This window comes from Rhinolophus sinicus, chromosome 4 (assembly GCF_057876585.1).
Source record: "Rhinolophus sinicus isolate RSI-liver-muscle chromosome 4, RSI-T2T, whole genome shotgun sequence".
Classification (NCBI taxonomy): Eukaryota; Metazoa; Chordata; class Mammalia; order Chiroptera; family Rhinolophidae; genus Rhinolophus; species Rhinolophus sinicus.
In genome coordinates, this window is record NC_142504.1 from 112,630,990 (window position 1) to 112,653,925 (window position 22,936).

The 22,936-nt window shown below is 40.5% G+C and overlaps 1 protein-coding gene across 2 annotated transcripts in view; it reads right to left on the reverse strand.

Annotated features, from left to right (window-relative positions):
• Positions 1–22,936, reverse strand: part of CD226 (CD226 molecule) — a 64,825-nt gene that overhangs the window by 5,356 nt on the left and 36,533 nt on the right. For both annotated transcript variants that reach the window (XM_074339860.2, XM_074339861.2), the window contains exons 4-6: positions 21,372–21,719; positions 5,795–5,897; positions 526–583 (exon numbers count right to left, since the gene is read on the reverse strand). In XM_074339860.2, coding sequence (XP_074195961.2) covers positions 526–583; positions 5,795–5,897; positions 21,372–21,719 — 509 coding nt within the window. The remainder of the gene's footprint in view (positions 1–525; positions 584–5,794; positions 5,898–21,371; positions 21,720–22,936) is intronic.

Genomic DNA, 22,936 nt, shown 5'->3' on the forward strand with positions numbered 1-22,936 from the left:
CTTATTATGTTTGGATCTTTTTAGTTGTTTGATGTAACTTAATCCTCACAATAACCTTACAACATAAAAATATTTTATGCCCTGTATTTAGTCAGGTAGTATCTCCCAAAAATGTATGTGCTTCCCAGACCTTCCTAATGTGACCTTATTTGGAAATAGGGTTGCTGTGTGCGTGTGCGCACACACACGCACGCAGGCCATGTGAAGACAGAGCCAGAGACTGGAGTGACGTAGCCACAAGCCAAGGACTGCCGACAGCCACTAGAAGCTCGGAAAGAAGCAAGGAACAGATTCTCATCCAAGAAGAAAGTGTTCCTGCCGAGACCTTGGACTTCCACCCTCTAGAACTGTGAGAGAATAGATTTCTGTTGTTATAAATCACCCACTTTGTGGTAACTTTGTTTGTGGCAGCCAGGTTACTAACACGAGAATAAAAAGGAAGATTGCTAACTGTAAAATGGACTGACTTTACGACACATTCATGATGCACGAAAGGGGGGAAATGACAACTCTGAGAAAAATTACCTTATTCTCTGTATCCCAGGACCCTTTAAATTGGACTCTTTTGCGCCTCGTTCTCCTTCTGGAAATACATATTCAACAGAGGTGTTAAGAATTACACTCCAGCACTTGTAGTATTTCAAATGCTCTCTATGCCTCACCTGTACCCCAGCCCGCATGCCCTTGTAAGTATGACAAAGTAGCTTGCCACAGTTACGTTGTACATACTTATCCCAAATTCCATTCACCTAATTTTTGTCATTTTCCCTACCTTCTCCAATGTGCTCACAGATGATAAAGGCAACTGGATGGATATTGAGCTGGTGTACATTAATAATTAATCTCAGTGAGGTAACGCAAGAATGATTCATAGTGACTTATTACACAAATGGCTTACAACCTTCTCCAAATCATCTCAGACTTAAGAGATTACCCACAATTAAAACTTCCTGTTATACGCCAGCAGTGTGACTTCTTGGATGACAATGATAACATAAGTAAGCCTTGTAAAAGCTTCCAGGTGTTTACCATACCACCTATATGGATTATTCTATTGAGATTTCATCAAAAACTATATTTAACAGAGTTAAACTGAGGCATAGGGAAGGGGTAACTTGCCCTAACCCACATGGTTAGTTAGTGGTTGTAGCAGAACTGGAACCCACAGCCCTCCCACATGACTGGTAGGCTCTTCTGCTTCTGGGGTCACCTTGCTACAAGCTAATGGGCAGTCTGGAGCCCTGCTATTCAATAAACACTCTAGGTTCCAATTAAACCTACAAAAACCTAACTTTAGGGGGATCTCTGACACAAAAATACAAGGGAAGAAGGAAAGAAGCTACTGTCACTGAATGCAATAGGCCAAATAACTATATCCAAGTGTATAGAAAGTTATTACGGGGAGACGGTGAGTATCTCTTCTCTTCTCCCAAAAGAAAAGATTCTTATTGAACAACAGAGGAGATGGGTCAGATGAAAACTCGCAGAGTTTTTGTTTTCTGTCTTCCTTCATGGAAATTTTGAAAACCAGGCAAGATAGTCTCTGTCCCAGGAAATGTTGTGCAGATGGTAGATGTTGGCTGTAATGGTCTCCTCTGGTTGCTGTGAAACCCTCTACCATGTCAGTCAACATAATCACAAACTTACCTTATTCCATGTGCTCTTACGTATTTACTGAAGTGTTACTTAAACACTTACTTAATGTGTAAGTTTACTACGTGTGAGTCATGTTTCTCGGTGTTCATAGGAATTATTTATTTCTGCAATTACAAGAGGTGCTCAAAGTGGTTCCCATCCGTGTCCAGACACTTCTGATTATGGAGAACTACTGCTTGGGCAACGTTCACCAAAGTGTCCACTTGTATACATTTTTTTTGGCACCATATATATATATATATATATATATATATATATATATATATATATATATATACACACACACACACACACACACATATACATATATTTCACATGCTTTCAAGAGAACATGAAGCTTAAAAGAAAATTATCTGTGTTGAACTTGTACACTGCAATTTACTAGCTATTTGCATCTCTAAAATTCAGTCCCCTGATCTGTAAAGCAAAGGTAGTAAACATACTGTGGTTTGTTGTAGGTTGACCAACGGTTCTGCTTTGCTTAATTCTAAGGAGTATCCCAGGGTGAGGGATTTTCAGCGCTGAAACTGGGAGAGTCCCAGGCAAACCAAGACTCCCTACATGTCGTGAACATCAACGTTGACAGCAAGTGTAAAAATAAGTGTCGAACACTTTGCTCACTAAGTATTAAATTTCTTCCTACAAACACAGGTGTCACTGGATAGACTGCCAGGCTGACCCGTGCTCCACACTTCCGCCAGCCATGTTTACCGTGTTACTATTCTGATCTAACTGGAAACAACACCAAGTGGGAGAAGAGAGAGTACTTTCAATGCCTCTGGCTCCTCCTAGGCTGGGTGACAGAGAAGAATTTGGTTTGCTTCGGGCACACTGTGATTTATTTGGGCTTCTATCCAAGTCAGTACATCTGAAGTGACAAGATTATTTTTTTCTTTTTTTTAATTAATGTTTATAGGGGTGACAATTGTTAGTAAAGTTACATAGATTTCAGGTGTACAATTCTGTAATACATCATCTACAAATCCCATTGTGTGTTCACCACCCAGACTCAGTTCTCCTTCCATCACCATATATTTGATCCCCTTTACCCTCATCTCCCACCTCCCTCCCCCCTGACCCTCTGGTAACCACTAAACTATTGTCTGTGTCTATGAGTTTTTGTTTCTCGTTTGTTTCTCTTGTTCTTTTGTTGTTTTTGGTTTATATACCACATATCAGTGAAATCATATGGTTCTCTGCTTTTTGTGTCCGACTTATTTCACTTAGCATTATAATCTCAAGATCCATCCATGTTGTCACAAAATAAAGAGGCAACCAACTGAATAGAAGAAGATTTTTGCAAACAGTGCCTCCGATAAGGGGCTAATATCCAAAATACACAAGGAACTCATGAAACTCAACAACAAAAAAACAAACAACCCAATTGAAACATGGGCAGAGGACCTGAAGAGACATTTCTCCAAAGAGGACATACAAATGGCAAATAGACATGTGAAAAAATGCTCAACATCACTAATCATCAGAGAAATGCAAATCAAAACCACAATGAGATATCACCTCACCCCAGTCAGAATGGCTATCATCAACAAGACAAATAGTAACAAGTGTTGGAGAGGCTGTGGAGAAAAAGGAACCCTCATACACTGTTGGTGGGAATGCTGATTGGTGCAGTCGTTATGGAAGGCAGAGTGGAGGTTCCTCAAAAAATTACAAATATAATTACTGTATGACACAGTAATCCCTCTCCTGGGTATCTACCCAAAAAATCTAAAAACATTTATCCATAAAGACATGTGTGCTCCAATGTTCATTGCAGCTTTGTTTACGGTGGCCAAGACATGGAAACCAAAATGTCCTTCGATAGATGAATGGATAAAGAAGTTCTGGTATATATACACAAAGGAATACTATTCAGCGGTAAGAAAAGATCAAATAGGACAGGATTATTGTAAACGGTCACTAAAACAGAATACAGAAGGTCACAGTTTAACCCTGTGACCTTCATTTTTCAAAACATTCCCATTCTAAGTAACAACACCAACTGATACTAATGACAAGGCAGAAAGAACAACTGCTTTTTTTGTGTGCCGTTCGGCCATGATCGTGCATTCCAGTCCACTAATCTTTTTATCACGTTTAACCAAGTGGGACAACATATTCTACAGTTCAATTTAGCTATTCATATAAAAGTGATGCTTTTTTTTATGAAACTAAATCCTTTATGTCCAACACCTGTGACCCTCCAGAGAGCTGTTCTGTCACTTCTGTCACTCACATTCTCTTAGCCATGCTGCCCGCATCCTGTGTGTTCCCTGCTGTCATATCTCCCCTCAGTGCATTTTTTATCAACCGAGGTGAAGCAGGAGAGAAATCAGTGTCACCAACACCCTCCGTTCCTTACTTCATTTGCTAATTTCTGACAAGAGACAGTCTTGAGGGCAGCTTGATGATGGACAGAACAGAAAAACAATAGTTCCGTGTTTCAATTTAATTAGGCAAATGCTTATTGACTATTCTTATTTGGAAAGATTAGCACTAAATGTTATCAAACACTGAAAATTGAATAAAACACAACCCCTGCCATTATGAATCTCAGGAAAGAGCAGCATGAAGATGACTAAACTGCAAAGCTGGTTGTGAGGTGCAGCAGATGACGAGGACGTGGGGTTCGGGATGGTGAACATGTCTCCACAGGGAGGGCGAAGCAGGACAGACTTTCCAAAGGGGACAAGTGCCCCACACGTGAATGAGCCACAGCATTAAAGCCAAAGATGGGGATAACAGCATTTTGGTGGCATACCAGTGGGAAGAGATTTGAGTGTTCTCACAGAACAAAAGTTGCAGTTTTAACAAAATTTGTCAACATCAGGAGAAGTAAGTAATGTAGAAAATAGGAATGAAAATAAGGCTGGAGTCAGAACATAGGAAAGCTCTGATGAGAGTGTTAATGAGTTTACCATTGTTCTGGTGCCATTGGGAAGGTAATGTTAGGTTTTAAACAGGAGGACGACATGACCAGTCTTAGCTCTTAGTAGAGGAACGAGGGAAAATCACATTTTTGGGGGGAGAGAGAGAGGAATTAGCAAGAGAGGAAATACCTGCAAGCCAGAGAGCAGATTGGAGCGTATTACTAAAATCAGGGAAGTGGTGAAGAGCTAGCGGCTAGGGATATAAAGACAAGATGGAGAAACCCACTGGAAATCCAATCAATAAGCCATGCATGTGAGTGTGTGCGTGCGTGTGTTTGGAAATATTATTGGGGGAAGGGAGTGGAGATGGATATATTCATTCCCTCAACAAATATATATTTAAGTGTCTACAATGTGCTAGGTGTGCAAAATGTAGACATCGAACATTTGGTCCCTTCCTCCCTTAACAAGAGCACAACCCAATATAATTACAGCTAAGATTGCAACAAACACCTAGATAAGTGAGTTGATGAACATGGGAGAACTGGAAAGGGAAGGAAGAAGCAACCAAGAATATACCAGAAACTTTCAAGTGTGCACAGGACAGTGAAGACAGGCAGCTCAGAGGCCAACTGGCCACCTGCTCCTCCACGATAGCCCCTTCCAACCCTTTTCTTCCTCAATGATTTTTAATAATAGCACCTAGGTTGCTTGTTTCAGAGAATATAGAACCATTTAAAATGTTTGCTATTAGAATGTGCACTTCATCACATCCCATTCACCACTGTCACCATAAATACTTGATGAATGAACGAATGAATGAATGAATGAATGAATAAGTCATTGCTGTTCAGCCCTGTTTTTCCCCCCTCAGAATCTCTCTGCCACACACACACACACACACACACACACACACACACACTTCCCCCTCATCCAGCAGCCTTTTTTCTTCAAGGAGAAGGAAGATAGATCGGGTAGGAGAGACAGCAGAGGCATCAGGCAGTTGGCTGCCCCGAATATGAAAGCTTTGTTAATGTGGGGGCAGACGACTAGATCCTACGAATTCTTAAATGAACTACTCGAGCTTTCTCCTCCAACAGTCGCACAACTACTTCTCCTTCCTGTAAGAACAATGCCCCCAAAAATGTATGTGAGTGCTAAGACAGCTCGACCAACGACGGGGTATTAATGTTATTAATGTTAGAGAATTTCTTCTACATCAGAATTATTCAGGGTAAACATGATTCGGAAGGAGCTGCAATGCTCACCTGTTATAAAGGATGACCATGACAGGGGCAGGTAGAATAACAAACAGCAACAATAAAGTCGTCCCTCCAGCGATGAAGTACATATATTGGTTATCAGTTTCACCTAGAAGAAAAAAATAATCATATTAGGAATTAGGAATTCAGATAAAGCCAGGGGAAAAAAAAGGAAGGTGGGAAAATGAAGAAAGGGTCCATCAATCATCATAGAGGAACAATTTAAAACAAACAAGGAATCAAATAAAAAAATATATAGGACGACATAAGGAAAAAACATATATTTTTCTTTCAGAGTCTCCTAAATATTTCTGACTCCTCACAGATTTTTATTAGTTCCTTGACTCCTAAGATTGGATTTGACACCTTAAGAAGAATAAGAAAAGAAAGAGATTATGTTGGACACAGGTATTACTTCATTGTAATGAACATACATAAAATCACACACATAAAATCTTTATTAGAAAAAAATAACTACCAAAATAGTACAGAAATGTAGTACATACATTCAACGCACAATAGCATGTAACTTTGATGTTTACAAGTAGACTTCTGTTTAAGAAATATTTTCTACTCAATTGGAGTTAATGATAAAAATAATCAAGAAAAAAGTGTTACTCCAGCTCTGTGCTTACATGGAAAGAACCATGGTCCAGGAATCTGTAATTTGCATCCTGGTTCTTTCACTACTTAGCTGTTTGACCTCCAGCAAATTCCTGAACCTTCTCTGCTTACCTTTCTTCACCTGTCAACTGATGATGACAACAACCATTCTAATTCTATCACAGAATTGTGGTAAGAATCTAACCAGGCAGTATTCAAAAGAGCAGTGAACTGCTGGAGAAACGTCACCTCTGGAGCTTGACCCCAGTGACGTCAGAGACCATTTTATTTTTAAAATCCCCTTCTGCTTATGGTACACCTCACCCATGGCCACGCACGGAGCTACTTTTGAGAAGAAACTCCCTCAATACGTGCTGGTGACTGGAATGGGATTTAATGGAAACCCAGGAGCTGTCTGAATTGCCTCTCTCCTTGGGACAGAAGACGTGCCAGCCTCCCTCCTGCAGGAAGGGGGCAGGCCGAGACTGAGAACAGCATAACTTCCCTCCATCTTGAACTGCAAGCTCCAGTGCTTGTACTGTGGTTCCCAAGCTGTCTGGAATCCTACAGCGACCTGAAAATCGCACTTTTCACTGAAGCTTTTGCACACTTGCAGATCATTTCTTCCTCCCTCATCCACTACTGTGCTGCAATTGTTTTCACGATAAAAGCTCAAAGTCTATATCCTCTCATTCTTTTGTAAGCATTACCGCAAAGAGAAACTGTCAAATAATAAACATTATTTTATGTTTCAATTTGTCTAATTTATAAAGTGAATAAAAGTGGAAAAATATATTAATGCTTTAAAGACTTTGTACATACAGTCTAAAAATGGCTTTTGTCTGAATATGATGGGGAGTGGGAAAGTGAAATTTACTCAGAAGAAAAGTACATCGAACCACCACTACAAAAGCGACAATGAAATTTTCTCCCCATCAAATAAGAAATTAACCTTTTAAAGTTCTTGGCACATTATAAAATATAAAGAAACAAAGTACCTGAAATTATTTTGCATTATAACACAGGGCTACAAAAGGACTGTGCTTACTATGCTGAAATAATTTGAATATAGTGGATGCCAAAGTTAAACCAAACAGGCAGTCATAATGAAAAAACGAAAGTTATTAGCAATGAATTCATTGACAGTGTTCTGGGAAAATGGTTTAACTACTTTTTAAAATACTATTTAGATTGTTATTATAGTAAAAAAAAAGTGGGTGGACTAGATATCTAATTTTTTTCGTGTAAACATTAGAAGAAAACAGAAATAAATATTATGTAATTTCTAGAATGAAAAATGACTTCCAATTTATAAAAATAAATAAATATACAGGATTGACCAGGTCAAAATGAAAAATAACTGTAGGTCAAATTATCACAAATGACACATGTAAAGACAATAGCAGCTTTAATGTATCTTGTTATCAAGAAAAAGCTACATAAAACAATAAAAGAGATACAAACAACAGAGAATAAGTCTGTGTGAAAGCAGACTGTGTTGAGATAAATGATATCAAACTCCATTTGGGAAGTAAAAACTGCTGCAACTGACAACTGGAAAGAAACTGGTCTCTGTGTGTCATACCCTTTCACTAGGTGCTTGCACATTTGATTAATTACTTGATTCTAAAGAAATACTCAAAAATTTATAAGAGAAAAAAGAAAATTCTTATTTCCCAACAGTAGACTATTCAGCAAGGCTACGTAGCTGGGGCTGTCAAACTGACTTTGCACCAGAATCACCCTGGGGCTTGCTCACCCCCAGATTGCTGAGCTCCACCCTCAGAATTTCTGATTCAGGCGGGCTGGATGGGTCCCAGAATTCGCAGTTCTCATGTGATGGCCATGATGCTGGTCTGGGGTCCACTCTTTGAAAATCACGGCTGTAAACACGGGAATGATGTCTATACATAAAAAACTGCTGAATATAAACTTAAGTAAAACTTCAAAAGCGGGATTCACAATTGCACGCGCTAGAATATCGCAATCAAGTATAAAACTTATGGGGAAAAGCCGCACGGCCACGTCGGGCCAAATTCTCAAGATGATGATCCTCAGGGAGTAGAATTAAAGGCAATTATTTCTTTAAGCTTTTTGGTATTTTCCAAACTGTCTCAATGATGTATTGCTTTTATTAATCAGAAAACAATAGCCCCACAATCCAAAGGTCGGCCTGCTTAAAACAGAATAATCTGCCCAATTTTAGTGGATATTTTTGAAGTGTAGGATGTAGAGAGCATCTTCGTAGAAGTGCACACAGATTCCTCAGGAATTAACGATGGCATTCCTTATGAACCTCTAAATTATACGAATTAAGAAGTAGAAACCACTAAACAGGATGAGCGCTTGTTTCCCGCTGCTCAGTTCTAAATCCAAATTTCCAGTGCATCTCTTTTTAACCTCGTCTAGTAATGTTTGACCTGTTGGAGTCAGATCTGTTTATTCATTCATTTTTTTAACACATAGCTTTTCAAGGCATACTATATACCTGGCATTATAGATGAAGTGGTGAGTAAAAACAAATTTGGTGCCTAAAGGGAAAATACCAACTAGAGGAAACTGTTTTTCTACACACAACACTTCTGACACTAACTTTCCCCAAGTTAGCACAGACCCCACTGGGTAAGCCCCCTCCATTTAGACTCCAATCACAAGTCCAGGGCTCTTGTACTTCTAACCAACCCGAAATAAAACAGGGAAACACTTTCCTTAGTGCTACTGGTTTATTATAAAAGATACAAGTCAGGAACAGCCAACAGGAAGAGATGCCTAAGGCAAGTTAGTGTGGGGTGAGGGTACACACGGAGCCTCCATGCCCTCTGGGGATGTGCCAACCCTCCCACACCTCCTGTGTTCACCAACCTGGACGCTGTCTGAACCCCATCATTTAGGGTTTTCGTGGAGGTCCATTACATAGCATGATTGATTAAGTCATTTGCCATTTGGTGGCCAGTTCAATCCCCAGTCCCTCTCCCTTCCCGGAACTCAGGGGATGGTGGGGCTAAAAGTTCCAACCCTCTAACCACATGGTGTGTTCCTCTGGCAAGCAGCCCCCATCCCGAAGCTCTCAGCCACCAGTCACCATGTTAACATACAAAAAGACACTGCACTCTGGATATGTGAGGGTATTAGAAGCTCTTCTGTCAGGAACTAGGGACTAAGACCAAATACAGTAAAGGATTCTCCTAGCACCATCACTCAGGAAACGACAAAGGTTTCGGAGCTCTGGGAAAGGACCCGTAGTCTGATACCAAACAGATATTTCCTTATTACTTCACAGTACTTGATCTAAAGAGTGTACATTGTTTTGAAAGAGCCTAGGTGATTTCAAAACATGCATGAACTAGCATTTTCCCATAAGAAATAGGGTAAAACCATGGGAGTCGGGTAGAAAGCCAATCGCCCTCCTGAGACAGCACAACCTGCAGCACCCCAGCCTAAAGCCAGCCGTTTCCCTGCCACACTGCTGCATAAACGTGAACCATGATACTTAGGACCAGGCTGGTGCAAACAAGCAACACGCTTGGCACAGACAGCTGAAAACAAAAAGGGGATAGGGAAAGCAAATGGGTATGGATGCTTCAGGGAGCCAATCAGCAGTCGTAACGTTCCCTTTTTCCTAAGTTCTGCTAGTAGATCTTAGAGCTAAGGGATGTCAGCCTTCAAGCTCCTCTCTCAAAGAAAGAAGCATTACTGTCTACTCTCAGCAGCCACCTTTGTGCTGATGTTTCTTCTTTACTGCAACCCCAATGCTGTGTTGATTCATAGGAGGACAAAAGTGTCACGAACCATAATGCCATTATTTTCCCTCCCATCAGAGAAGATAAATACAGTTAAAACAATTTGTCAGTGAGATATAGAACTGAATAATTTTCTCCAGGACTGAGACCCTCCAGGCGATGTTTCTTGCCAGTGACGAGTATTTATGGCTCCGTTAGAAACCCTTAGAAAGGCTCATGGGAGAAGGGCTGCCGGGTCCTTCCCTCAGAGCCAGCTGGGCAAGAGCAGGCGTTATGTCTATTGTCTATCCTTTATTAGAGCTTGGGGTGGGGTTAGGGAAGGAGGAAACAGTGGGGTTAGATGAGTGAGGGAAGTCACTCAGAACCGAAATATCTGGACTGAAAAACACAGGAGGAAAAACTCAGAGCCTAACCCTCTAGCCAGCCCGGGGTAGGTCATGGCAGACACCTGTTCAAGGTGTTCTTACTTTTCCACCTCATGAAAAAGAGACACCGAAATACTCGATTTCATTCTATGTACACATGGAATATACACAGGGTGTGACTTTCCACAGGGTAGAGATGTAGGAGCGCACAGAGTCAGCCTGATGAGGTCAATTCCAATTTTTGACTTAATATATAACATAAATATCCAAGCTCCATCCCACATTACACACTGATTTACTGGGGGGGGGGGGGGGCAGAGATTGAGTAGAGATATGTTGGCGCCTAGTCCTGTCTTCTCCTTCTTCTCCCCTGGAAGATCTCATCATAAGATATTTGTTCTCCCAGATGTTTATTTTTTTGGCCACTGAAAAATGATAAAACCAACCCCAAGAGTGGCTATGGGGCTTAGATAAAACATATAGAGGTGCTTTATGTATTAATCACCACGTAATATAGACACTATTAAAAGCCTACTTATATTTTGTATACATCCATTCAAAGTCAGGGTTAAATACATAACTCATTTCCATCCTTTTCATGTTGAAATTTCACCTTGAACTAGTCATGTATAACAGAGGATGCTTGCTCCTGAAAGCATGCTTACCTTCCTGAGAAAGGCAGAGGTAGCGTTGATAAGCACGTGTTAAGTAAGTGGAGCTTTGGAGGACCACGGGAAATAATGGTAGCCTGAAGGATGAATTTTCCTGTATGCCTGAAATATGCATCAAGTGGATATTGGTATGGTAATATTATTCCAAAGGTCAACTTCCTTTGTGCAAATCAATTTTATACTCTTTGTATTTTAGAAACCTTTCCCTGTTTTATAGCAAGAAGGTCCTAGGGAATAAATTATTTTCAGAGCATTAAAGGACCACGACATCAACCTTTCATATTTCTTCTGAGTGAACAGCAGCTACCTGCCCTCAAACATGAAAGTATTATCAGATAGTAACTGAGAAAGAGAAGGCACAGAGAATCTAAATAATTGTCCTGTAGCAAGCCAATGAAGGAGCCAAGTTCTCAGCCCAGGGTTCAAATTTTGTTACAGGGGGTTTGCCTCTCTTGATGGGAAGTAGTTTCCCAAATGACTCAAGCACATAAAGATTTTACACCAGTTGAGAAACAAAGTCTAAGAGAGGCTGTAAAGTTTACCTACTCAATATAGGATGACTGTATTAGCTACATGTTCTGGTGTCATTATGTGCACGTTGTCCTACTGTGGGCCACTGTTCTACAGCGACTGGTGATGCCAAAGGTATCTAAGGGATGGTGACCACCTTTGATTTGGTACATTTGTTGAGAAACTTTTCAAGGCTGGCTCCACCATATAAGATATCTCCCCATTTTATCCAAATATTTCTTAGTCTTAAGTTAATGCAGCAGACCTGAGACTGTTGTCCTTACAAAGGCCTGCGTGCAAGGTTGGTCCTTGCCTCGTGTTGGAAACAGGGTTGTGGGTGCTTTCCCACCATTCCCTGTTATAGTGTCTCAACTGTTTTTACAAAAATGTGGTTTATGCTAAACCTGCTTTCCTGCTGGGACTCCGTTAATCCTCTGACTTTGCCCCATGTGCCTTTTCCCTTTCCTGATTTTGTGTCCTATCTCTTTGCTGTAATAAATCAAAGCTATGCTTTTGGAATGCAGTCAAGGAAGAGAGCGCCCCCATGTCCAATCCTGTGGGAGGGCAGGAGTCTAACCGGTGGGTGCCTGATTCCAACGTACAAGACCACGTCCTGCGGGAAAGATGTAAGACGTTCATTTTTCTTTTTTGGATAAAGCCAATTAACTAACACAGATGGTCACCCCAGTTACCAGGTGAATTGAGGATGAACTCTGTGTGACAAATGGTGCTACCAAGTCCAGGAGAAGTAGTTACTGTTTCCCCTGAGAATGTGGATGTGATGGGTTTTATCTGCTGGGCTCTATACAAGGTGAGATGCTGTCTGTTTTTGCAACCTCACAGCAGATTGCCTGTGGTCCGTGTCATGACTCTAGTTTAACGCTTACTCAATAATAAAATTGTTTTCTTTCTTTCATACCTTTGTGGAGCTAATTTCTGGGTAGGGAGGAGATTTTGTTTCTCATTATAATTCCCCAATACACTGTTATCATTACTGCTGTTTAACCAACTGTAACTCTCCATTACAGAGCCACCGTTTCACTTATCCACAAGGATATAACAGGAAACTTTTCAAATGCTCTGCTGAAATCAAGATAAACATGTTCCCCGTGCGATAAAACACAGTTGGCATACCACACCATTTCAATATCTGATGTATTTAGCTGTTCACTATAAAGGTCCATAAACATGAGGGAATATAACTATTCTGAACATTTGCATATGGGAAATAAACTTTTGTTTTCCCTTGAGAGATTTTGAAGATTCAGCCCTCGCTGCCCCTGCTGGGAGAGGAAGTAGGAGTCTGACGGCTAATAACTCATCGGCCATATACAAGAGCTAGAGGGAGGGCAGGACTGGCGGGCAAGCAGAAGGAAGAAGTGCCCTAGACGGAGCAAGGGCGTCCCTGGGAACCCTGAGCAGAACCTGGGAGGTCGCCTGAGGGAGTGGGCTCTCCCACAAGGGGAAAGTCCAGCAAGCAGACCTGGTAGAGACCTTGAGCAAGTGCTTCACAAAGCCAAGAGGACACACGAGAGCTGAGCTAGGACCAGTTCTCTCCAGCAAGAGCCTTGATGGTCCTTTCTGCAGAGGCTACTGCTCAAGTTCCCTCGTCTGTTCCTGGTGGGCAACTGACTTCATCAGCAACCAGCACCCCCTCCAGTGCCTACTACCTGCTCCCTGACTGCTTGTTCCACATGTGACTGTATAGAAACTCTCCCTCGCGTTACTCCATGATACCCACACACCCCAGGAAAGGGGACACATCAGTGGAGAGCCCCCCACAGCACCTGTGGTGACCCGAACACACTTAAGCACACAGAGCTGAGAGAAAAGGGCGGGAAATCAAACTCGCATTCCCTTGCCTATACTTGCTCTGCATGAGAGCTAGTGCACCTATAAACCTCTTAAAAGGGAGGGTGTTAGGCTGTGGAACTCCAGCAGCCAGCTTCTCTTGCGATGCATCTGTTGCTGATGGTAATGAAACTTTTTCTTCCACTTGGAGCAGCAACACAGGGTCATGGTGAAGATTTCTGAAGCCAGCCCCCTCCCTACGAGCTACGAAGCTTTGAATAAGTTCTTCGCCCTCTCCATGCCTCTCTTTCCTCACCTGTAAACTTTATAGAGTAATAATAGACTTGTTGTGACAGCTAAACGAGTAATTATCAGTAAATTCTTAGTGTAACTGGCACACATATAAGCGGTACCTGTGAGTTTTCCATATGGCAGTCAAGACAAGGCCTGTGACACCTAATCCTTATAACTGCTACTTATAACTTTCCCTTGGGTCCTTAGACAACGTCAAAAGTCAAACTATATGCCATTTCTAAAAGCCTATATATAAATGTGTTCTAAATGTCATATAGATCTTTTCAGAATATGAAGCAGACAGCAAGCTTCGGGCTGGATATTTATCTCCGAATAGTCTATCCGATTTTAAATCATTTTATTTAAAATAATGTTTACTAAGTGCTCTATAAAACACATGAAAGGGGCCAGCCCGGTGGCTCAGGCGGTTAGAGCTCCATGCTCCTAACTCCGAAGGCTGCCGGTTCGATTCCCACATGGGCCAGTGGACTCTCAACCACAAGGTTGCCGGTTCAACTCCTCGAGTCCTACAAGGGATGGTGGGCTCTGCCCCCTGCAGCTAAGATTGAACATGGCACCTTGAGCTGAGCTGCCTCCCGAATGGCTCAGTTGGTTGGAGCGTGTCCTCTCAACCACAAGGTTGCCGGTTCTACTCCCACAAGGGATGGTGGGCTGCGCCCCCTGCAACTAGCAACGGCAACTGGACCTGGAGCTGAGCTGCGCCCTCCACAACTAAGATTGAAAGGACAACAACTTGACTTGGAAAAAAGGCCTGGAAGTACACACTGTTCCCCAATAAAGTCCTGTTCCCCTTCCCCAATAAAATCTTTAAAAAAAAAAAAAAAAAAGACACATGAAAGCCAATGCCTGGCTGTAAGACACAAGATCTCTTGTAGTAATTTCAAAATCTAGAGCTTTCTGTTCTAGAGTTTAATTACTCATTCATCTCTCCTTTTAAAAATAGCCAGTGATTAAAAAGGAATTGCATGATTAGATTTCAGAACTGATACCATTATCGACTGGATCAGGCAGAGAAGACAGTAGTCAATACACACGCAAAACAACCTGTTTTGATTCAAGTGTTTGGGATTTGGCACCTGTGTACGTTTTTCCTGTGAGTGTAAAATTGCCCATACAATCACCCGTATTTATCGAATGTTTATCATATGGCAGCTTGAATAATATGATCCTTGCTCCTCCTAACAAATGTTCACAGACATCGGAATTCACACATATACACAAATTAAGAGTGAAGAATATACCTCAGTGCTCTATAGACATGAAAAACCGAAGGCACCTTAACATCAGGACGATAATTACACTTTGCAAGCCTGTATTTTTCTGTATTTGTAAACTTGTCTCCTTGTAGCCCCAATTTGGGCATCATTCGCACATCCATTGCGTCCTTGAGCTTTTTTTGCAGACTCAATATCCCTCCCTTTGTCAGCGCAGTCTCCTCCTCTCAGTATCTACTCCATCATCGAGATGATAAGGAATTCTCATTTCACTCACTATTCACCTTAGCTGAAGCCATTTCTCACTCCCCACCACTCCAATCGAGAAAATTACCATTTCAACCTTAAATCTGGGAAAGGAAGCATGTCTTCTTGTGGGTTAATCAAATAAAATGCGACTCTTCTATTTAAAAAATATGTGTATATGAATATCACCACTACTTTTGAGTTCTAGCAAAAGTGAAATACATTGAATTAATTCTGGAAATAAATTTTAGAGTGGCCTATGAGGATTGCAAAATATTTACTTTATGAAAGTTATCCCCAAATATTTCTGTTTGATAAATGCCTTTTAAGAATCCCTGAATCGTTTGAGTGTAAATAACTTGAAGATACAAATTAGGGTTCAAAAATGTATCTCTACAAATGATGTATCTATGTTTATTCTTCCTTTCCTGTCCTTTTAAACAACATAGCCCTCTGCAAACCTGGTGGGTCATCTTTGAATATTTGCCAAGAGTCAGGTCAGTACATGATTGAAATACTTCAGTTCCAGTTGGAAGTAGTTGACTAATTGCATTGTAATACTTAAAATTAGAATTGCTGTTAGGGATGAAATGCCATTAATCTTATATGCAGAACTAATTTTTTTTAATTATAAGTTATTTTCTAGTTGCCTTTGGGGAAAATTTCACACAATCATCTATGTTCTGTTCCTAATAAGGCTCTCAGAGATAACCCCAAGCTGTTATTACTTCCCAGATGCTTTCAAATGAAAAATCTCATGCCTCCAAAAGAGTATAAATGGCTATTTTGCAGCTGGAGTCATTAGGTAGGTCTCTCAAATAACCGTGGCCATAGATTTGCAGTGGGAAGAAAATCAGTACATTTGTCTGAATTTGAATCCCTATCTGTACTCGAAGTTCCTAGGGAGAGGAAAACTTCATGCAAAGGGTTTGAAATTCACTCCGATCATAAAGAAATAGTTAAAGGAAAGCGATCCCTGACATTACCTGCTTTCTAATACCACCAACTTACACTGTGTATCATGTTGCTCATTTAGAGCTTGCTTTCCGTACCTGAGGTAGCAAGATACACTCAACAGTGCGCCTTACTGAATAGAATCATCCAATCAATTTAAGATGACTGCTTTCAGCATTTCCTTCCCTCTGATACTAACTTCTTATTATTCAATTCAATATCTTATTTATCTACACAAATATGGTATGAATAAAAAATGGCTGCAGGCAAAACTTCCAGGACTACGTGCATCAGGAAAGAGGAATAAATCACTATGTGGGGCTTACAAAACACACTGGCCGGCTGCATTTTTTTTCTTTTTTTTTTAACGTAGTGTCTCCTAGAAGAATTGATTTCAGCAGAGGCAACTGTAAAGATACAACGACATAATAGGCCATGATTGAGTAATCAACTCACTTGTGATGTGGGAAACAGTAGTTTCATCTGGATACCCAGTTGTCATCCAGAATTTTAAAAACATAGCTAAATTGGGATGAAAATTGCAGTTGATCCATTTCATTAGAGGCGATTTAACTTGCAAGCAGTGACCCCAGTGTTGCGGGATTCTTGTTCTGTGGTTTTATCATCTAAATGAACTGTGATGGGCGTTATTTTCTTCGTAGCTACAGATAGTGAAAGGCTGAGGTCTGTCACACCACGCCACGGAAACGGATATATGTCAGGCAGCCCTGTACAGATCAGCTCAGGCAACCCCCATGCCGACAATATTCACATCACTTATAAATTCCTAGGACTGGTACAGAAGGTTCTGGATTAATGAACCCTATGCCTCACAGAAGACACACATGGGAAGATTCTCTTAGCTCAGGTCCCATGCTTTCCTAGTGAAAACTTCTATAATCTTCATTTACAAACCCCATCCCCCAGTCTGGTGATTGGCAACTATGCACCATTTATCTGAAATATGCAAAAACAAGAAAAATAAAGTTAAAAAGGGAAATAGGTTTTTTGAAAGATATGAATGTAAACAAAGTTGATGAAAATTTTCTCCCAAACCTTGCAATTAATCTTCTGAGAGTTTCTTTGATCAGCAATCACTAAACTTCAAATGTTAAGTGTTAATGAAAAAAAATCTAGAAATAATCCACCTAGAAAACTTGAAAACAAAATGAACACAGTCTCTACTAGAATATCTCAAAATATTAATACACAAAGAATCAGTCAAGAACATTTATTGAGCATGTTCTGGAAAGAGACTTGGACAACTCTAAGCAGAGATGCCATAATGCCTAATCTCAAATCATTTCTAATATAAGAAATCTGGACAATTGCACACAGATGCACTTACTAAGTGACTCGAGGGTGTAAATTTCCAAGATATAAAATCTTGAGAAATTCAAGATGCTTAATGGCTCAATGGCAGGGAGGCAGTGTTGGGTAATGTAGAAAAATCTTGAAGATGGTGCGATCTGATGGAAATGCTAAAGGAATGGAGATAAAGGTGGTGAAAATGAGTAGGCTGGTGAGAAAAAGGAGAAAGTAGGAATGAATGTGTGAGTGACTGTCAAAGTGGTGCCAAGCATGAGCGGTTATTTCAGTCAGGCTAACATCTCTTTCCCTTTGTCCAGCTACCTTTGTGCCCTGCCAAGGGGGGAGGGTGTGGGGCCCAACAGCAAGCCTGCATGCCACCTTGGGTCTACATCAACCCAGACGAAAGTGCACCTTTTCCTACTTTGTCTGCCCAGAGGAGGCACCACTTGAAGTTTGTCTCTCTGGAGTGGGTTCCATTTTGCGGCCCAAAGACCTAGTACGGAACGGTGGTAATCTAGTTTGAGAGTTCAGTCATTCGTGCACTGACTAATCCAACTGACTCTTAGCTCATTTCCTCTGCCTCAAATAATCTCTTTTTTATTCTTCGCTCAGCTATTTGACTTACACATCCTTGAATACTATTTTGCCATCTTTAGGCGAGAATTGGTAGTGGTTTTCATTGGTCTTACATGAGATCCAGAATTTCAACAAATTATCGCTGAACTGAGCCGACCCCTTCTATATTAACCCCTAACTCAGAATCTGCGTACCCGCCTAGTCATCTGATTGTGGTTACCCATACACAACTTTCTCCTCCACACGTGCATACTTTGCGTTACTCCCTGTACCCTGTTTTGTCTCTTTCCTCTGCTCTGAAGGTTAGCGAAGGACACGAGTAACTATACTTCTCATCAGTAGCACAGAGAACTTTGTCCAAAACTAGCCTCCTTCAGAAACTTTCTCAGAGAGCCAATTTCATTTCTTTGGTCCTCTTTTTTTAAATAATCAATAAACACAGGTGACACAGCAGTCGTTTGAACATCCTTCCATTCATATGAAAAAACTTCCCAAATTCTTTAGGAAGAAGCCTAAATACTTTCCTCATGACTGATGAAATTCTGGAGGATATTAAGGGTCAAGAGTAGTTTCGGCCACCATCAGTATACACACATTTCCGCCCCCGTTTCTTGCCCCTGTAGTCTAGACAAGTTTCACATTCAGAAGAGTCAGTCTGGAACTATTTTGCACTATGCCTCAGGCTCTGAGAACAAAAGACAGGAGACAAGTATTTCTTTTCATTCAGCAAAGAAAGACAATAGTAAATTCAGGTTCAACTCATACTTTTGCCCCTTTTTCTCTCTGGTCAAAATATATCAACTCCTGGATATGTAACATATTGGTTGACACTGTGTTGTCCTTTGGGTGACCTCTGAGTACTTGGTACTTGTCTGAAGGTGAGTGCAGGCAGCAAAACGTCAGGGGAGAAACCACTGCGTAAGTGTGTATAGACTGTGAGATCCTGAAAATCTCTTTTGGATCCTGTAAAAGACATTGATGGGCGCTAACAAAAGGATTCATAGCAGTTTATAAAATCTGTGCCACAATCACCTTTCCCTTGACAGTTGAAATAAATTAAATCTGCTCCACAATCTCATACCTGTCTCTCTACTTTAATCTCTACATTGATTTTTGACCAAACAGCCTTAAGACTTGAAATAATCAAATCACACCAGAGAAAACGCAACTGATCTATTTTTGCTTCCATCTGATTTTTTTATATCCAATCTTTATTTATAGTTCTTTTAAAAAGGAATTAAACCAAAATGCACAGTGAGCAGCTGCCATCTTCTGTCACTTCCAATGTTTTTACTGTAGTTCCAGTTGCTATTCATTCAACCTGTCAATTGAATGTCAAAAAGCCATTTTGTGGGTGTTCAAAACACATGGGCACTAACAACACTGACCATTTTGTTCAGTCACTTTCATTTTCAACCTGGTTTATAGCTTATGTATAAAGAAAATGAAGTTTTGTGCAAGAAACTTTGTCATGTGTAGATAAGAAAAGACATTTTCACTAAATAGTACGTGTTAAGTAACTATACCTCCTAAAAATCTATTACCTCCATTTCTCTCTTATGTAAGATGTTTGTAATCATTTCTTCAACAAAAAACAGACAAGATTTTATTTCACATGTGTTTGAAAATGGTTCTTTATGATATTTTTCTGAATAGAACTTTTCTGGCCCTGGTTTCTGAGAGGAGATCAGTGACTTTTTATTCTTTCTTTTTCCTGGACAGGTTTAAAAACCACTTCTGTAATGCAAGGTGATTTTTAGGTAAGAAATATTTTCTACATGTGTCTGAGGAATGGAGCCAACATTTAAAATGAAGAATCTCTGTTAATTTTTTCTCCCCCAAATAGTCCATCAACACTTTTGCATCGAGTTCTAAGAATGATATACAGAGGATGCCAAAAAAATGTACACACATTTTAAGAAAGGAAAGAACTGTATTAAAATTATGCTGATGGCAACCACTTTGAGCACCTCTTGTAATTGCAGAAGTCAAACGTGACTTGTATTCATGTTTTGTTAACGGTATATATTGAGTATGACAATTTTAATACAGTTTCTTCCTTTCTTAAAATGCATATACATTTGTTTCGGCACCCTCTCTCTGTCTCACCCCAGCTCCCACTGTCAGTAGGAAGAGCTGTGCATATGCATGAAAAATGGCCATTCTCGTCACACACACCACTGCTGTGGCCACTGAGGCAGTAAGGCCTCTGTATACACAAAACCTTTTCTTCTTCCTTTCCAGAGCAGGAAGAAACATCAGTCTGCAGTATAAGCTGTCCATGACGAGACAGCCAAACCTCAGGAAGCCTTGGCTCTAAAATCTACACACCAGCCAAGGCACATGAACTGGCCGGAGGCATATGAGGGAGAAAGAAAGATGGCAGGAGAGGAGGGAAGGAGAGAGGGAGGAAGTAAGTTTTCTGTCACCAGTGAAAAGAAATTATCATCTCTGACGTGTCCCTCTGCCGTGTCCCTCTGCCGTGAGTAAACTTGCCCAGAGGCAGAACTGGGAGAGCCTGGTCCACTCAGTAGTGACTCAGGCCTCCATACAGACTGCTATACCTCTCAGGCCTCTCTGTATTTGCACTTCAGTAAGTGAAAATCGCTGACTCTCACATAGGTTTGGTGGGGCCTGAACTCACAGTTCAGGGCTTCATGAGGACACGAGAAACAATGACTAACATAGAATTAGTACTGGGCCTTGGAAGGAGCCTGCGCAGGGGAGCAGCCCCAAAGATCAGCTTCCGCAGCCTCAAGGCCAGGCTCTTTCTGCTGCCAGGTCCGAAAACAGCTGAGGTCCTGAAAGCTGCCATCTGGCCAAGCAGCAGCCACATTATCAAACGTTCATTAAATTCCACTCACCTCAACACTGATTCAGCCCATATTGCTGTCTTGTTATTGCTGAGGATACACGAAGATCTTAAAACCTAGTCACCACCATCAAAAAGTTTCAATGTAATTGAAAAAATGGGAATTATACAGCTGAAACTTGTAGGCTGTTCATAGCATATATTTTTCAGACTCACTGATTTTATTTTTTTTTTTTTTTTAATTTCAGGACTATGTGGCAGATCAAGAAAATGGGGGGAAAATCCTATTATTGTTAAATCTGGGAGGGATGGATTAGCAAGATAAAGACATACTGAATACAAACATTCAAAAGCTGAATTCGATCATTAAAAAATATTTTGAACAATAGAGCCGTGAAAAAAGACAACACAAACCAACCCACCGTGGTTGGTTTTTTCCCTGTTTGACACTTGAAGACAGGTGTCACCTACTCACCATCAGTTACGGTCAGTCTTGTCACGAAGGTTTCCTTTTCTCCTGGGCCACCCCTGAACTGGCAGCGATAAAGCCCTGAGTCAGAGGCCGTGACGTGGGGCATGGTGATGAAAGTCCTATTCATCCCCTGGCTGCAGTTGCTCAGTATTTGTCGCTGGTGCTTTGAGGTGTGACTTCTTCCTTGGGACAAGTTACAGGTGATCAAGTGGTCGATCTGATGAGACTGGAGCTTTTCCCATGTAACCTCTTGCACTGGCCACTTCATGTGAAACTCACATGTGAGAGTGGTATTTTCTCCAGGTGAGGAGACCATGTGGCTATTTGATGAAACATTGATCTCAAAACTATCTGGAAAGAAGAAGCAACTGATTACATTTAGGTCCTCAAGTTTTTCCATACGAAGGTAGACGCTACCTGGAAAATTCTATCACAGTGATTGGTGATGTTATTTAACATCATTTCATCAACTGAAACTGGTATCTTTACACCACAATTTTGTAAGAAAAAGGCTTTTGACAGAATCTGTTCACACATATTCTCTTTAGTGTCACTTGGTTAACCATATAACAAGGAACATCATCAAAAACCCTGGTGCTTTTCTTAGTAGAGATCATATCAAGGGACTGAGTTTCACAAGACTGTTCCGCACAGACGCTGGGCCCGTGACTCCCACACTGACTCTCAGGCTCAAATATTTAGATTGGAACCATATCACCTAGGGTTTTCATGGTCTTAAAAGTGATACCAAATCGTTTTCACTGAATACACATAAACCCATTTTTCAGATGTACGTTGTCTTATGTATAACGTACGGACCCACATGTCCTGTGAATGCCTGAAAGCCCTCCAGTACTCTCCCACCTTCCTCCCACCACAGCTGGAATCCTCAGCACACAGCGCTCACTGCATAATCATCAGAGATTATGCAGCTCTCATAGTTTGGGCTGAGGAGCTGAGCGGGTCCCTGTATTCCTCTCTGAGAATGTACAAACTAATTTTAACAGTCATATTAAAATGTACTATTTCCCCAAAAATAAGACCTAGCCGGACAATCAACTCTAATGCATCTTTTGGATCAAAAATTAATATGAGACACAGTATTATATTATTTATATTATATTATATTATATTATATTATATTATATTATATTACATTATATTATTTTATATTATAAAGACCTGGTCTTATAGCAAAATAAGACCGGGCCTTATATTAATTTTTGCTCCAAAAGATGCATTAGAGCTAATTGTCCAGCTAGGTCTTATTTTCGGGGAAACACGGTAATTTACCTTTAACTCTTATTCTATAAGAACATACATACATTCTTAGATAGTCATTCTTATCCTATAAGAATACATAGTAGATATTTTCAGTCTATAATGGCTAATGGGATATGTGCTTGTAAATTCTGGTCTTCTAAATTTTGCTAAATTTTAATTTCTAATACAGTAAATATTGATAGTTATAACCCACATAAACAAAAACTCTTTGGAGTCCTCAATAATTATTAAAAGACTAAAAAGAGAAAACAATTTTAAAATTCAGTAGAACCACAAAAAGCCAA